This window comes from Dipodomys spectabilis, unplaced genomic scaffold (genome assembly GCF_019054845.1).
Source record: "Dipodomys spectabilis isolate Male_0828 unplaced genomic scaffold, ASM1905484v1 ptg000219l, whole genome shotgun sequence".
Lineage (NCBI taxonomy): Eukaryota > Metazoa > Chordata > Mammalia > Rodentia > Heteromyidae > Dipodomys > Dipodomys spectabilis.
In genome coordinates this window covers 2,414,540-2,431,141 of record NW_024870896.1, presented here as the reverse complement: position 1 = coordinate 2,431,141, position 16,602 = coordinate 2,414,540, and the positions used below count along the sequence as shown (strand labels likewise).

At 42.8% G+C, this 16,602-nt stretch overlaps 1 protein-coding gene across 1 annotated transcript; it reads left to right on the top strand.

Annotated features, from left to right (window-relative positions):
- The first annotated feature begins 272 nt into the window (after positions 1 to 272).
- Fem1b (fem-1 homolog B) lies at positions 273 to 13,865 on the top strand. Its single transcript, XM_042697355.1, has 2 exons — positions 273 to 885; positions 7,953 to 13,865. The coding sequence occupies exons 1-2, from the start codon at positions 638 to 640 to the stop codon at positions 9,586 to 9,588; spliced, it is 1,884 nt and encodes a 627-aa protein (XP_042553289.1). The 5' UTR covers positions 273 to 637; the 3' UTR covers positions 9,589 to 13,865.
- Positions 13,866 to 16,602: the final 2,737 nt, after the last annotated feature.

Below are 16,602 nucleotides of genomic sequence, written 5' to 3'. Positions count from 1 at the left end.
GAGTTCCAGCCGGTCGGCTAAGGGGAGGACGCGCGCAGTGGCCCCGCCCCGTGGCCCCGCCCCTCCGGCGCCGTAGGCAGCCGCTCGCTTCTTCCCGCCGAGTTCCGGCGCGGCCCCGCGGGAGCCGACCGCGTCGCCGCCGCCGCCGCCCGCGCGTGGCTGCGAAGGCCTCCCGAGTGCCAGGCCTCCGAGCCGCGGCGGGCGAGCGCCTGCGGGCTTCCCCCGGGCCGGGACCGCGAGGGCCGAGGGCCTTGAGGCCCCCCCCTTCCCGGGCGCGCGACCCCCTCGGGACCCCGCCGGCGACCCGTAGCGCGGGCGCGCGCGTGTCGCAGCCCGCTGGAAGGAGGGTCCGGCCCGAGGCCCGGGGCGGCGGCCGCCATGGAGATCGCGTGTGCCCGGGGCCGGCGCCTGGGGCCCGGGGGGCGGCCCTGACCGCGCCTCCCCGCCCTGCCCGGGTCGCGGACGCGCCCCCGGCGGCCCCCCGCGCCCGCCGCGGCTCCGCCCGCCAGGGCCGCGCCGCTGCCCCGTTGGATGGGCCGTGAGGGCCCGGGTCTGAGGTGCTGGCGGACGCGGCCTCCGGGGGCGCAAGGCGGCAGCAGCGGTGGCGACCAAACGGGTGTTGGAGTTGGCGGCGGCCATGGAGGGCCTGGCTGGCTACGTGTACAAGGCGGCCAGCGAGGGCAAGGTGCTGACCCTGGCCGCCCTGCTGCTCAATCGCTCCGAGAGCGACATCCGCTACCTGCTGGGCTACGTCAGCCAGCAGGGCGGCCAGCGCTCCACGCCGCTCATCATCGCGGCCCGCAACGGCCACGCCAAGGTGGTGCGCCTGCTGCTGGAGCACTACCGCGTGCAGACGCAGCAGACCGGCACCGTCCGCTTCGACGGGTAGGTCCCCGGGTCCCCGGGACGCGCGGGCCTTGCTCCGAGCGCCCGCCTGTCCTCTCCCCCTCCCTCCCTTCCCCCGCGAACACAGCCCACCCCGCCCGGAGAGCCTGATCCCCCCACCCCCACCCCGCGGCCTACCCCGCCTGAGCGCCCCCGCGAGCGCCTCCTCCCCCGCTGCGGCCCGGCCCGCCCCAGCACTCCCCCCCATCCCTAGCGGCCCCCCACCCCGCCCCAGGATTCCAGCCCCCCCACACCCCCGGTCGCCGCCCCCGCGGCGTGGAGGTCTAAGGGTGGTCTGTACTGGGTGGTCTGAACCGCCGTCTGGAGGGGTGGCCGCCTTTGCAGGCTTTTTTCCTTTTATCAATCCTGGCGGCCTGGCCGAGGTCAGACATTAACGAGGTCAGCAGTTAAAATGGAAGGCTGGTGAGTTATGCAGTCACCCACTTTTCTCCTTTTCGAGCGAGTGGTCCGGTCAGCTCCTAGTGGATTGCTGGGGCTTTTTTTTTTTTCCTTATCAGAGTAAGCCTGCAGACGCAGACGCAGTCTCTCGTGCGTTTGTCAATGCAGTCAGACATCTCAAGACATGCTTCTGACTCTTCCACGTTGCTGGAGTTGATGTGTTGGCCCCAGAGTGACACTGGATATGATGTAGAATGGATATGATGCCATTATTAAATAGCATATTACCCTGGGGAGTTGAGGTGGGGGGTGTGTGTGGGGGGTGGGCTTTGGACCTTTATTGTTACCCAAGGTGGGGAGTTCAAAATTTGAGTTCTCATAGTTAAAAATTTCTCTCCACATATAAGTACATTTCTGGGTATAATAAGGATCACAGAATTGTTAAGATTTTTGACCTTGCCTTCTTCAGTCTTGGAAGATGCTTTATAAATGACAGCAGCATAAAGATTTTGGTTTACTCATTCCATTTATTTGTTGGCCCGTGCCAGTACATAAGCTATTTTGCATTTTCTTCAATGTAAATTGAATCTCAGCAGAAAACTATGTAGTTTAGCTTTGATGATTAGGAACTGTTTAAAACCTGTTAAGAAAATCGTTTTTCTTCTTGAGACACGGTCTCGCTCTGTAGCCTAGGCCTCACCCTCCCAAGTGCTGAGATTACAGACCTGTACAATATCTGACTTTAAAACATTTCTTCTTTAAGATGATCAGGACACTATTAAATTTTAGCTTGTTAAGAGAAAAGTAAAAGCTTTTGATTCTGCTTTAGATGATAGGAAATGTCTTACAGTGTTAACATTTTAATAAATTGATAACCCATGGATGAGGCATCCTGAGACTACCTCTGTGGACATTGGGAAGAGGTTGACCGAAGATGGCACCTGGTTCATGTTTGCTTTCCCTGCTGGCTTCTGTCACCTGCCTGTTACTTCCTGTATTCTCACAGCCTTACCTACTCCTTACCTACATTGCTGGGAGGAGGAAAACAGCCATTCCAGCTCTAGGCACCTGCCTTTAAGCTAGGCATCTGCAGTCAAAGCTGCAGTGAGTGCAGCTGTTGGGCTGCTTGTAATGTGAGGCTATGTGGGCAAGGAGAACTGGTGGGAGAGAAGTTTCTAGAAGATATGAAAGTTTTGTTTATTGCTGTCTTTTTGTATTATCAAAGAGCTATTTTGAGGTGGGTAGTTAAGAACCTGAAATGACTAGAAACTGTTCAGTCTGTGTATCTGAATACCTTGCCCAGTATTCTTCACTGGCCAGTGAGATTAAAAGATTCAGCAAGCATACATTTATTGAGTACCTACTGGGTACTAGGCTCTGGAGGAATCTATCTAAAGAACCTGTTCCCACTGTTACGGTAACAGTGTAGAGGGAGAGAGAGAAATAGATAACAAATGAGTACTTGCAGGTGCTATTTAGGCTTACAAAGACATCATTTGGAATACTGAAGGAGAGTAGAGGGAGAGAGAATCAGGTTTGCACTAGGGAATTGGTAGTATTTGAACTGGCTCTAAAGCCAGTAGGGGACTGGGGATGAAACTCAATGGTACATGCAGCACCTGAGGCCCTGGGTCCTACCTCCTACACTGCAAAAAATAAAAAAGAAACAAAACCTGGTAAAGAACAGTAGAACAGCAGTCTGGTGCACTTGCAGTGAGTGACCAAGTATTTCAGTGTTGTTGCAAACTTGGCAATGAAGAAAGTGATTGGGGAAGACTGGGGAGACAAATACCAAGTAAATTACTGAATATTTAAGGAAAAATACTAAAGAGCACTAATAGTGAGGAATTTGGACAAAACTTGTAAAGCAAGTTTGTAAATAACTAAAAAATTAGAAACCCTAATTTATACCGTATATGGAGAAGCTGTGGAGGCCCCCACCTGGCCATAAGTCTCATGTGACCCTAGGCCTGGGTACTAGGGTGTTGCTTAAAGGTATACATTTCATGTGTCTGTGAAATAGGGGAATAGCTACATCTATTTTTCAAGAGCTAGACCCCAGGACTTCTGGGTACTAGGGTTGCTTCAAGGTAGAGGACCTGCCTAGCATGCTGGAGGCCCTGACTTTCATTGAACCTAGCATTACAAAATACAAAGCAAGATCCAGCCCCCAGCGGGTAAGTGAGCTTCAAGTTATACCACTCAGGCTAACTTTTCTAGAGGTCTACAAAGATTGAAAAGCCAGGCACTGGGGGCTCATGCCTGTAATCCTAGCTACTTAGGAGGCTGAGGTCTGAGGATCAAGGTTTAAAGCCAGCCCTGGCAGGAAAGTCTGACTATTTCCAATAATCTACTCAGAAAATGTCAAAAGAGGCACTGTGGCTTAAGTTGTAGAGCTCTAATCTCGAGCAAAAGAAGCTCAGGAACAGTGCCCAAGCCCTAAGTTCAAGCCTCAAGATTGGAAATAAAAATTAATGAATAAAAATAAATGCCAGGTGCCGGTGGCTCACACCCATAATCCTAGCTACTCAGAAGGCCGAGATCTGAGGATTGCAGTTCAGAGCTAGCTCAGGCAAGAAAGTCTGAGAGATTTATCTCCAATAAACCAGAAAACCTGAAGTGGTGCTATTGCTCAAGTGGTAGAGCACTAGCCTTGAGCTGAATTGCTGAGGGTCAGTGCTCAGGCCCAGAGTTCAGGCCCCACAACAGACACAAAAAAGGAGTGAAAAAGAGAAATCCTTACCTTTGCAAATAACAGTTTCTTCTGTTGTAAAAGGTCCAAATGACTGGGAAGAACTGCAAATTAATCTCAAAGTGGTGTGAATGGATCTTAAGATGGATATGAATTTCAGTTATTTTCATATTAATTGGTAAACTGAAGAGTGACCATTGGCATTTAGTAGATTAGAAAATAAATAACCACTTTAACATAGCAGCTAGCAATTTCAGTAATCAATAAGTGAAACATAAATTGAGAATGCTCAATAAAAATCACGAACGATGGAGATTGTAGTTTCAGGAGGATATCACAGCCTGTCTTTACTACTTCCCTGTTTCCCACAATCACTTTATTGCCTAGCTTGGATCTCTTGCAACAGCACTGAAATACTTGTCATTGTAGGTGTACCAGACTGCTGTCTTGTCTCTTCTGTTCTTTGTGCCTTGTTTTTACTTTCTGCAGTGCTGGGGGTAGAACCCAGGGTCTCAAATGTTGAACTACTATGCTACATCCCCAACCCCTACTGTTGTTAAAACCCAGCTCAAGTACTACTACTTAGCTTCAGCCTTAAAACAGCAATGTAATTATATGTTTGAGGTTCTAATTTTTGTCTATGTGTGTGAGAAGCATGATGTTAAAGTAATTCTGTATAAAATAATTTCTGAAAATGTCTTCCGCCTAAAAACTACTTTTTTTTAATAGTGCTGAGGTTTGAATTTAGGGGCTTGTACTTGCTGGGCTGATGTCCTACCACTTGAGCCATACTTCTAGCCCAGCTCTATACCGGTGGTTGTTGTGTGTGTATATGCCAGTATAGGAGCTTGAACTCAGGGCTTGGGTGCTGTCCCTTACTTAGCTCAAGGCTGGTGCTCCTACTACTTGAGTCACAACTCCAATTCTGGCTTTTTGCTGGTTCATTGAAGATAAGAGTCCTATTCAGGTTGTCTTCAAATCCACATCCTCAAATCTCAGCCTCCTGAGTAGCTATGATTATAGGCGTGAGGCACTGGTGCCCAACTTTTTACTAGTTTTTCTTTTCTTTCTTTCTTTCTTTTTTTTTTTGGTCAGTTATGGGGCTTGAACTATGGCTTGGGCGCTGTCCCTGTGCGCTTCAGCTCAAGGCGAGTGCTCTACCGCTTGAGCCACAGTGCCACTTGTGGTTTTCTAGTGTTTTTTTTTTGGAGATAAGAGTCTCACGGACTTTCCTGCCTGGGCTGGCTTTGAACTGCGATCCTCAGATCTCAGCCTCCTGAGTAGCTAGGATTACAGGCGTGAGCCACCAGCGCCCAGCATACTAGTTATTTTGGAGATAAGAGTCTAACAACCTTTTCTGCGTTGGACTGGCTTGGAAGCCATCCTCCAGATCTTAGCTACCTGAGTAACTACAATTATAGGCCTCAACTACTGGCTACTGGTGACCCAAAACTGTATAACACTGGAAGAAACTGAAAATGGCTTCATAATAGAGACTCAAAGGAAGGGACTAACACCTAGATTAAATGCCATATGTTGATAATTTGAGTCTTTGGTCACAGTTTCCGCAATGGAATTTGAAAGTACTTTACTTACGGATAGGAGAATTGACACAGGTGAGTGGACAAGAAGAAAACTTATGTGAGTGGGAAGCTGCTAAGAAGGTGGCTTAGTGCTAGAGCGCTTGCCTAGCATGCACAGGGCCCTGGGTTTGATTCCTCAACCACATGATAAAAAAAAATAATAAAATTACATTAATTTTTAAAAATGTTCTAGAAATGGGACATAACAAAGGGAAGGTGTCATATGACCATGGAATTTTGGTGCTGATCTGGGTTTTGAGGGCTGACTATCCAGTCCTAGAGTTTGTGGGGAATACTGGTTCTTGAAGAGCTTCGCTGACATGGGAGGGGAGAAAGGACTTAGGAGAATGTTGAGCATCTTTTCTTTCATAGCCAGTGATAGTGCAAATACTAATAAACAAGAGGGGTAAATCTTGACTTCATTTAGAAAATCATTGGCAAGGAACTGCATTTGATCTAATGAGTGAACTTAAGGACTTTGGTTAAAATATACTGCTGATCATCCATTCAATGCATATTTCCAGACATTTCTATTTTAAATTGAAGCAGGAACTCAGTAAAATGTTCTCTTTGTGAAACTTTCTGTGGTCGATTTGTGCTTTATTTTTTCAAAAAGGTGAGTATCAAAAAATGGGTTGTTTTATCTTTGACTTACTCATTTGTCACATATATCTACAACAAATTTTCTATTTCTTAAATTTTAAATAGATCGTGATCAACTCCAGTGTCATTAAGATAGTTTGATTTTTTTTTTTTTTTCCTGTTCCTAGGGCTTGAGCCACAGTGCCCCTTTTGGCTTTTTCTGTGTATAGGGTACTAAGGAATCAAACCCAGGGCTTCATGCATGCTAGGCAAGCACTCTAGCACTAAGCCACATTCTGAGCCCCATAGTTTGATATTTTAAAGAAGCTTTTTTGAAAAGTTTTTTTTTTTTTTGTTTATTGATGTAGTCTTCTGTCCTTTATGCTAGTGATTCATGTATCTGAATTACGGTAGTTTTTTTTTTTGTCTTCAGAAACCAAACTATTTGGATAGTTTTATTTGACCGATTATATTAATAATCAGTTTGAAAAAAGTTCTTTTTCAAGATTGTTTAAGGTGCTAGAGGTGTAAGCCTTGGCAATCCTTGCTGCTCAGATGCTGAGATCTGAGGATCCTGGTGGGAAGCTAAAGCCCAGGCAGAAAAGTCCATGAGACTTTAATTAACAGCAGAAAGCCGGAAGTGGAGATGTGGCTCAAGTAGTAGAGTGCCAGCCTTGAGCAAAAAAGCTGAAGAACAGCACCCCAGCCCTGAGTTTAAGCTCTAATATGGCACACACACACAAAAAGTCATTATTCTTTTTAAGTAGAAAAATGAAACTTTTTTTGGGGGGGGGTCCTAGGATTTAAACTTGGAACCCCACACTTGCTAGGTAGATGCTGTACTCTTGAGTCATGCCTATGCTCTTATTTTTCTTAAAAGTTACCTTGATTGCATTTCCAGATAATTTTTAAAGTTGCCTTATCAGTTTTTATACGTACATACAGTACACACATGCATACAGCCTGCTAAGTTTTTAATTTGGCTTACATCAAATGTGTAGATCATTTAAGAAGAGAATTCTCATCTAAACTCAAGATTATTTGTTTATTTAAGTTTCATCTATTTATTTCTTAAGTATTTAGTAGTTTTTAGTGTAGAAGTTTTGTATGATTTTTGTTTGGCTTATTACTATATTGATATATTCTGATGTTATATAGTAAATGATATCTTCAGCAGTGCAATATTTTTTATTTAACTTAGTATATTTAATTAAAGTTAAAATTGTCAGCCATTAAAACATCACTGATGTAATATTTATTTTTAATTTGTTTTGGTGGTATTAGGGTTTCAGTTCCAGCACTTGCATGCGCTAGACAGGCCCTCTCATTACTGAGCCAAAAACATTCAGCCCTTTATTTTGTGTTATTGCTACTTTTTTTGTGTGTGTTATGTGTATGCTTATGCTGGTACTGGGGCTTGAACTCAGGACCTTGTACTCTTGTTTAGCTGTATTGTTCAAGGTCAGTGCTCTACCAGAAGAGCCATACCACTTTTGGCTTTTTGCTGGTTAATTGGAGAGAAGAGTCTCTTGGATTTGTCTGCCTAGTTTGGTTTTGAATCTCAGATCTCAGCCTCCTGAGTATGTAGGCATGAGCCCACTGGCACCCAGGCAAGATTAAAAAAAAAATACACTTTAGAAATGATGATAATTACGTTGGGTTCATACTAGATATACAAGTATGATGTAAAGTGCTTTACTGAAATTTTCATTTTCACAAAAACTGATGCATTAATGGTGGTGTGGAATGTGAGGTCTTGGTCAATGCAGATGATGTGTTACTATCCATCTGTTTGTTCTCTCCACGTGTAGGTATGTCATTGATGGTGCCACTGCGCTCTGGTGTGCTGCAGGAGCAGGACATTTTGAAGTCGTTAAACTTCTAGTCAGCCATGGAGCCAATGTGAACCATACCACAGTAACTAACTCGACCCCTCTGCGGGCGGCATGCTTTGATGGCAGACTGGACATTGTGAAATACCTGGTTGAAAACAATGCCAACATCAGCATTGCCAACAAGTATGACAACACCTGCCTGATGATTGCAGCATATAAGGGACACACTGACGTGGTCCGATACCTGTTAGAACAACGTGCTGACCCAAATGCTAAAGCACATTGTGGGGCCACTGCATTGCACTTTGCAGCTGAAGCTGGGCACCTTGACATTGTGAAGGAGCTGATAAAATGGCGAGCTGCAATAGTGGTGAATGGCCATGGCATGACACCATTGAAGGTTGCGGCAGAAAGCTGTAAAGCCGATGTGGTGGAACTGCTGCTCTCTCATGCTGATTGTGATAGAAGAAGTCGGATTGAAGCATTGGAACTGTTGGGTGCCTCCTTTGCAAATGACCGTGAGAACTATGACATCATGAAGACATACCACTATTTATATTTAGCTATGTTAGAGAGGTTTCAAGATGGTGAAAACATTCTTGAAAAAGAGGTTCTCCCGCCAATCCATGCTTACGGGAATAGAACTGAATGCAGAAACCCTCAAGAACTGGAATCCATTCGGCAAGACAGAGATGCTCTTCACATGGAAGGCCTGATAGTTCGGGAACGGATTTTAGGTGCTGACAATATTGATGTTTCTCACCCCATCATTTACAGGGGCGCTGTTTATGCAGATAATATGGAGTTCGAACAGTGTATCAAGTTGTGGCTTCATGCCTTGCACCTCAGGCAGAAGGGTAACAGGAATACCCACAAGGATCTTCTTCGATTTGCTCAAGTGTTCTCACAGATGATACATTTGAATGAAACTGTGAAGGCCCCAGACATAGAATGTGTTTTGAGATGCAGTGTTTTGGAAATAGAACAAAGTATGAACAGAGTAAAAAATATCACAGATGCTGATGTCCACAGTGCTATGGACAATTATGAATGTAATCTGTATACTTTTCTGTATTTAGTGTGCATCTCTACCAAAACACAGTGCAGTGAAGAAGATCAGTGCAAAATCAACAAGCAGATATACAACCTGATTCATCTTGACCCCAGAACTCGGGAAGGCTTCACCTTGCTGCACCTAGCCGTCAACTCTAATACCCCAGTTGATGATTTCCACACCAATGATGTCTGCAGCTTCCCAAATGCACTTGTTACAAAGCTCCTGCTGGACTGTGGTGCGGAGGTGAATGCCGTGGACAATGAGGGGAACAGCGCCCTCCACATTATTGTCCAGTACAACAGACCCATCAGTGACTTCCTGACCCTGCACTCCATCATCATCAGCCTGGTTGAAGCAGGCGCCCACACCGACATGACAAATAAGCAGAACAAGACTCCACTAGACAAAAGTACCACTGGGGTATCGGAAATCCTACTTAAAACTCAAATGAAGATGAGTCTCAAGTGCCTGGCTGCCCGAGCAGTTCGAGCTAATGACATTAACTACCAAGACCAGATCCCCAGAACTCTGGAAGAGTTTGTTGGATTTCATTAAGTGGCTGGACATGTAAAATCGTTTAATGTGGTGCTAAAAAGTAAAGGACTTTAATCACAGACAATAGAATTATGTGTTCATAAATTCTACTTTTCTTTCCATTACCCTTCTTCCATCCTTAAATCCGTCTATGGTCTTGTTGCCTCAGTATAGTTGGTAATAGGTTTCAGACACACTTTAAGCAAAGCCACATTGTCTAGGTATCACTTAAGGTGTCACTTAATATTTGTCTTTTTTTTTTTTTTTTTAAGGAACCAATATAAGATTCTGTTTGTGTGATAAGGGATGTTTGTGATTTCAAGTTGATGTTCTGAACAGCCCTACAAAAGTATTTCTGTTAAGTGTATGTCAGCTCATTATCCATGCAGCAGTTCTGAGGACTTCATGGAGACAAGGAACACTAAAAGTAATAGGAAGTCCAGGAGTTCTGACATTTCAACTGCTGCAGATGTTTTTCCCTCTTCCATTATGTATGTAGAGTGATCCCACACATTTTAACAGGAAGACTTAAAAAAATGCAGCTGCAGGTTAATGAGAAAAAAATGTGCTAATTTAATATAGCTACAAATTCGTAACATTAAGCTCATTGAATTTGTTCCATTGTGCTGGGTAGTATATTCAAAGTCATAACCTTAAACCAACTTTTCAAAGAATACTGATGGACTGTCTTTAGGATTGAATTCTTTGAAGTCTCTGTTTTAATGTAATTGATCTAAACTACATTTGATTCAGCTTATAGACATGTAAAAATAATGAATTCTGTGTTTGTTTGTTTTTTTATGAAACAAATTGTCTCCCTCTCCTTTTCCTATTATGTTGTACCTTTTAAAATTTGGGAAATTACTTTTCCAGAGAGCATTTATTTGCCTCTTTAGACAGATGAGAAAGAACTAGGATATATATATATATATATATATATAATATTTTTTTTTTTTGTTTTCACCTAGTCCATTATAAGAAATAGGAAACTCAGTTGTGTGGTATAGGAAATTGTTTTTTTGATGATGGAAATAATTCTCAATGCCACTGGAAAGGTACGCGTCTGTCAGCTGCAGGTTTTTCTACCACAGAATGTCACTTATCCAACAGGTTGTACAGAGGTCTTTATTTTTTGTTGTTGTTATTTTAACAGCAACTTTTTAAATATCAAACTAAAAGTATTCTATGATTATTTTTTAAGCCTCACAGAAAAAGGTAAAATTAAAGGTATGTACCTATTTCTGTTGATGTTGAAAATGATAATGAAAGTAAAATTAGCTGTATCTTAATTTTCTCTCTAGTGCCAAATGAATGCCTTCGCTATCTGTAGTGCATGGTACTGTATGTGAAGACACAGATTTTTTTTTCCTTTGATGAAAAGCATTGTAGTGATGTATAACATCAGATGTAAACTTAAAAAAAAAAAACTATAAGATTTCAATAACATTTTAATTATGGAGATTGCATTGAAAGATATAAGAGAAAGGTTGCAGTTGAATCACTTATAAGAAACCACGACTAAGCCAAAATCAGTACCTTAGGGCCTTAAGTAAGACCCCACACACAAAATAAAATACTTTGAAGGGGGCAGGGAAGGGAGATTCTTGAAACTTTCCCTTAGGAAGGTTCAAGATCCAGTTGCTTCAGTTCTTGGTGTGTCTTCTTGCTTCAGTTAGGAATGTTTGGATGGCAGATACTGTCATGGTAATAGATTTCTATTTTCCTAACTTGAAGTTTTACAAGGAAGGTTTTAAGGATGGCATTAGAATGGACCCTGATTTGTAAATTAACTGACCCTGATCCTGAATCAAGGATATACTGTACCTTGCTCTTGGCAATTCTCAGTGGCCTGAAAGAAAATACATTTCCTCAAGGTGAGTGAGTCATACCTTCCCCAAGGTTCTGATCAGATGGACCCTTTGTTTTTCAGAGTATCAGGATGGTGCAGTGAAGCGTGAGGAAATAGATGGAATACTTGGTACTCACTTGGTCCATTTTTAATATATATGATTTTTAAACACCAGAACTTACAGTACTAGGTAATGTTGCATGTTTTAAAACCACATTTCATACCCCTTCACTATACCGGTCCAGCACTATTTTAGACGTGACTTATTTATAAAATGAGGATAATGATTTTATGTACATAGTCACATCAGAATTTAATGACAGTTTTTGCAAAGGGAATACTGAACTGGAGAAAATGAACTGTGCTGATTAAAGAACTGGCAGAGTTGGAGGAAGAATTTGAAGAAAGCAGAATAAACTGTGCTACTGGTAATGATTTTTGCTTACTATAGTGTAGTAGTACATTGTGCACTCTTGTTGAAGATCTAACTTTTTTGTCTTGTGATATCAATCCAAATAAGCATTGTGAATACCTGCATAAAGCCATTCTTGAAACAAGTGATCTACAGGCCTGTTACTTACATTTGTTTTGGTAGAATTATTTTAAAATACATATAGCCAAATTCTTTATAAACTTACATTTTTAAGGGAAAATAGGTAAGAAGGTGATAGTTCTGTATCTCAGCACATTAGGCTGCTTTCACTTTGCAGCCGCCTTTGTCATTTAATGTTTCTTATTGTAAAAATGATGCTTTGAACATTAATGCTTCCTTGATAACATTACAGATTCCCTCCAACTTCTCCATCCTGCCTGGGAAGTGTCTATAAATCTGGATGAACTAGAGCCCAGGGGGACATTTTCATTTGTAAATCATGTGGAACTTAAGTGGGTTTTCCACTTTCAATGGAGTCAGTGAAATTGGGCTCTTCAGTTTTTAGTAACTATTTACTGTCTAGTAACCCAGGGATTGGGCGGCAAATCCATGCCCCTCAGTAGACAACAAAGGGCAGCATTTTGCATAAAAACTGAGTCTGATGGATTAGCTACCTTCAGTCCACCCTGGATTGCGCTTTTAGCCCAGTTGTCCCAAGGTTCTTTGCTGTGGCAACTTTAAACACACACCAGATAGAGGGCCATCTGCAAGCTTTGGTCTTGCTTGTTCCTGAGAAGTTTTATTGTACGAATAGTTGATTCATGATTGGTAATTCTGAAGACTGAGGTATGATAGCATTATTTGAAGTAAAATATGATTTAGGGCGATACCTCTAAATGCCAGCACTGCATTTGCCAAGTGTTTTTAAAAATTAAAAATTTAAGGGAGCAGCACTCTGTTAGCGGTTTCCATCAAAGTAGACGCGCTTGCTCTCTAAATGAGACCACTTTGCCTGCTTTTGGAATGGGGTGGCCTGAGGAGTGAGTTGTCAAACTTTGGATTCCATTTGCTGGTTTTAGAGGTAGCCAGTGCTTGAACTAGTGAGTAGATGGAGGAAAGTACAACAATCTTGTTTTTATGATAGATATTCTGTAAAAATCTGAAGTGTTTCAGCTTGCTAGATGTGTCAATGCACAGACAAGTCTTTTGCTTTTCTCACTGGCTATACTGTACTATTAAAAAGGGCACAAGAAAATAAAATTCTGCCCTTTGCTTTATTAAAGGTTTTGGTCCAGAATTTTTTAAGCTGTGTTCCTGCCTACTCTGCAAATGCAGCTTTGTAGTGGACATCCTCTTCAAAGGGGAACGCTTCTTACGTCTTATCACATTATAGGACTTTCTTATGGCAGACCTGCGCAAACCTTCAGACGGGATGGGCTGTACAAATACAGGATCTGAAACAAACACTACACCAGTAATGACGATCTAGTTTTAAAGCTGTAAATGTGGTCTCTAGTCCTAGACTTGTGGTGTTTACTTTTGTCTGTTAATGTGTAGGGAAGGGTCAGTGAGTTGATGGTCTTGGGAGTCTACCTTGCTGTTTGAGGAGGGGTGAATATTGCTAAGTCATTAACAGCTTTTCGTTTAGGGTGAGTCATGTGCGAGCGGCCCTGTGAGAACAGTGGAGCAGCCCAGACGCAAGCTTCCCTAGTGATGGAGCCAACAGGTTTTGTATCTCTTTTTTATCAGATGTAAAATTTGTGCATGGCTTTTTTTGTTGTTGTTGCTTAGTAATTGTCAGAGAAGACCATGCGAGGAAAAGTCTCAGCTTTCTCAAGCAGTCTTTTCAGAGGCACGTAGCTGGGGAGTCACAGCTGACCGGCCTAACCTATTGAAAAGATCCTGTCCTTTATAATATTCACCCCGTCCTGCAGTCTCCCCGTAGAGGAGCCACATTGTTGTATTCTAGTAATTCACTGTGATTTATAATAAACCAGTGGTGTCATTCTATTGTGCACTTTGTCAAACCTTTTACGTGACTTTAATAAACTTAGTAAATTTGCTGGCTGCACCAGAGGTCTGCTAGTGATTTATATATTTGCATGATATTTTCCATTTCAGTTTGACATGTAGAATCACTTTTAATTTTATAGCAATTGACAGTCGTAATAGTTCAGCTAATTTGAAACTAACAATCTTGCTATGTAAAAGGAAAAATGGTGTTTGTGTTCAGTAAATGTTTAAAAAAACTACCTTGAAGTGTGTGTCTTTATTGTTCAGTGTGAGATGATTTTTTGAGTTCATTGAGGAGTTCTTGAGGTAATACGTGTGCATGGAATAAATTCATACATTAAAGAAAAGCTTAACTGGAACAGAAGTTCCCCGCTTGTCTCCACATCAAATTTAGATTCTGCAAAGGCAATGATTTTTAAGTTTTTTGATTAATTTACCATAATTTTTGTGTATGTATGGTTTCACTTTATTATTGCATATTAATTGTATAAAGGAGCTTTATTGTGGTGTCTGTTATGTATGTATTTATTTTAAAATGCCAAATGGACTTTACCTTTTTTTTTTTTAACATCTTAAGCCTTTAAAATTTTTTTCATATATATGGAGTTTTTGAAAACAATTTTATAGTAGTCTATGGATAGACTTAAATTTTGTTTAGCCAGATCTTATTGGTGGGCTGTTGGTTTTCAGTTTCTGATGTTCCAGACAGTATTGTAGTGAACATCTTATGGGTAATATTTAGCAGATTCATTGCTAGCTCTGGATTTTGATGACTGGCTCAGCCTCACATGTACTGCTTTGGGCTTTATTATACTTTTTGATTGTGGCTTGAGCCATAATCATGGAAATGTTGCACTTTTAATGGAGAAATAAAAATAATGCCAGACTGGAATGGTAAGTCTGTAGTGGTGCCCTTCAGTCATCATTTTCCTGCTCATACTGTTCTCTGAGCCTGATGAGTTCGCTGGGCACAGTTTAGCTTGAAGCTTTCTGAAAGTTTCAGAGCCTAGGTATGAGTCTTCTTGTCCTCTTCACACCTAAGTGGCCATGCTTCTCCATTCCTGTTCCATTTTGTTTTGGAACATGGTGTCCTGCTTCAGGGTAATGTCAGCACTTACAGCATAGACTGATAGAAAAGCACTCTGAAAATCTTACTGCGATTGATTAGGCTTGACTGCTGTTTGTGAAAAACCTTGGTTCTGCCTCAAGGATAATTTTGGAATGTTTTGTGTTTTTTCTTAACAAGAAGCAGTACAAAATAAAAGAGCTGGCCCCATGTCAGCCAAGGTAAGATCCAAGGACATTACATTCTGGACTGCTGGGGACTATTAAGTCATTCCTGGAGCATCTGTATGATTAGAGATAGGTGGTGGTCAAGTCATGTCAGGAAATGAACATGATTAAGCCAGTGGGTTCTAGTATAGTCTTGCATTCTGGGGCATGAGACCATATGACTCAAGTCCTACCTTTTTTTCCCCCCTTTGTCTCCGCATATTGTTCAAAGAGCAGCCCCTCTTAATTCTTAGCTGTATGATCATTTGGTGGCCTCCGCTATCAGCCAGAGTCACTCAAAATTCACAGTGAAAGTGATGTCCTGGCCCCTCTTCCAGCAGTCAATCTGAACCCTAGGGGTCAGTGTTGTTGCATTTGGCATCTTAAAGTTCAGGTGAGGAGCTTCCTCTAAAAATACATCTTTCATGTTTACTCTGCTCGGTCTGTACCAGTCTTGGACATTTCTATTTCAGAGTAAATAGATTGAGAAGGGAGAACTAGTAAGAGAAAAAAGAGACAATGGAAGAGCTGAAGACTGAAATGCAAGCCTCCAATTCCTTCAGCTCTTGGCCATTTAGTTGGAGGAGGGGTTAGGGGCATGTGGAGGGACTGGAGTTCTGGGGTGAGACTGCCTTCTGCTTGAGAGTCCAGAGGTGAAGTTTGAGCAAACCTTTGGCCACATATAGCAGTTTAAAAAATACAAATGCCAAAGTGGGCACTGGTGGCTCATGCCTGTAATCCTAGCTACTCAAGGAGGCTGAGATCTGAGGATCGCAGTTCAAAGCCAGCCCGGCCAGGAAAGTCCGTGAGACTCTTAACTCCAATAAACCACTAGAAAACCGGAAGTGGCTCTGTGGCACAAGTAGTAGAGCGCTCGCCTTGAGCTGAAGAGCACAGGGACAGCGCGCAGGCCCAGAGTTCAAGCCCTATGACCGACCCCCCCCCCCCCAAAAAAAATGCCTGTTTACAAATCATTTTCCCTAAGAACAATCAGAAGAAAAGACACTACCCAATCAAATGGTCACAGGCTCATAAATCTCTTTTCCAGGTTATCCCATTCATAAGGATGATGACTGGTGTGGAGTGTGATGCAGTGTTTTCCCTGTGATTCTGTTAGGAAAGCAGGCTCTGGTGTGCATTTTCACCATGTTCTCTCTACATGGATAGTTTGGCTGGGAGGTGGTGCTCTTGGTTTCTCTTGGTCTCTTCATTGCTCCAGAAAATAAGATGAAACACTTTTTAAACTTGTTGGGGTTCCAGGAAGCAAAAAGCCCAGGAATGAAATGGTATACAGCACTTGGTTCAAGAGCAGCCAGCACATACCGATAACTCCAGCATCAGCCAGAGCTAAGGGACAGAGTGACATGTCTGGGTTTTAACCACCTGGCCAGAGATGTGTGTGTGTGGGAGGGGTCTCTGGAAGGGCCAGAGACAACAGCAGGCCAGGTAGCCCCCTGCAGTGACAGGTCTCCCACATTTAGATAAAAGCAGGAAGCAGTAAGTGGCTCTGTGGGACAAACTGCCAGAG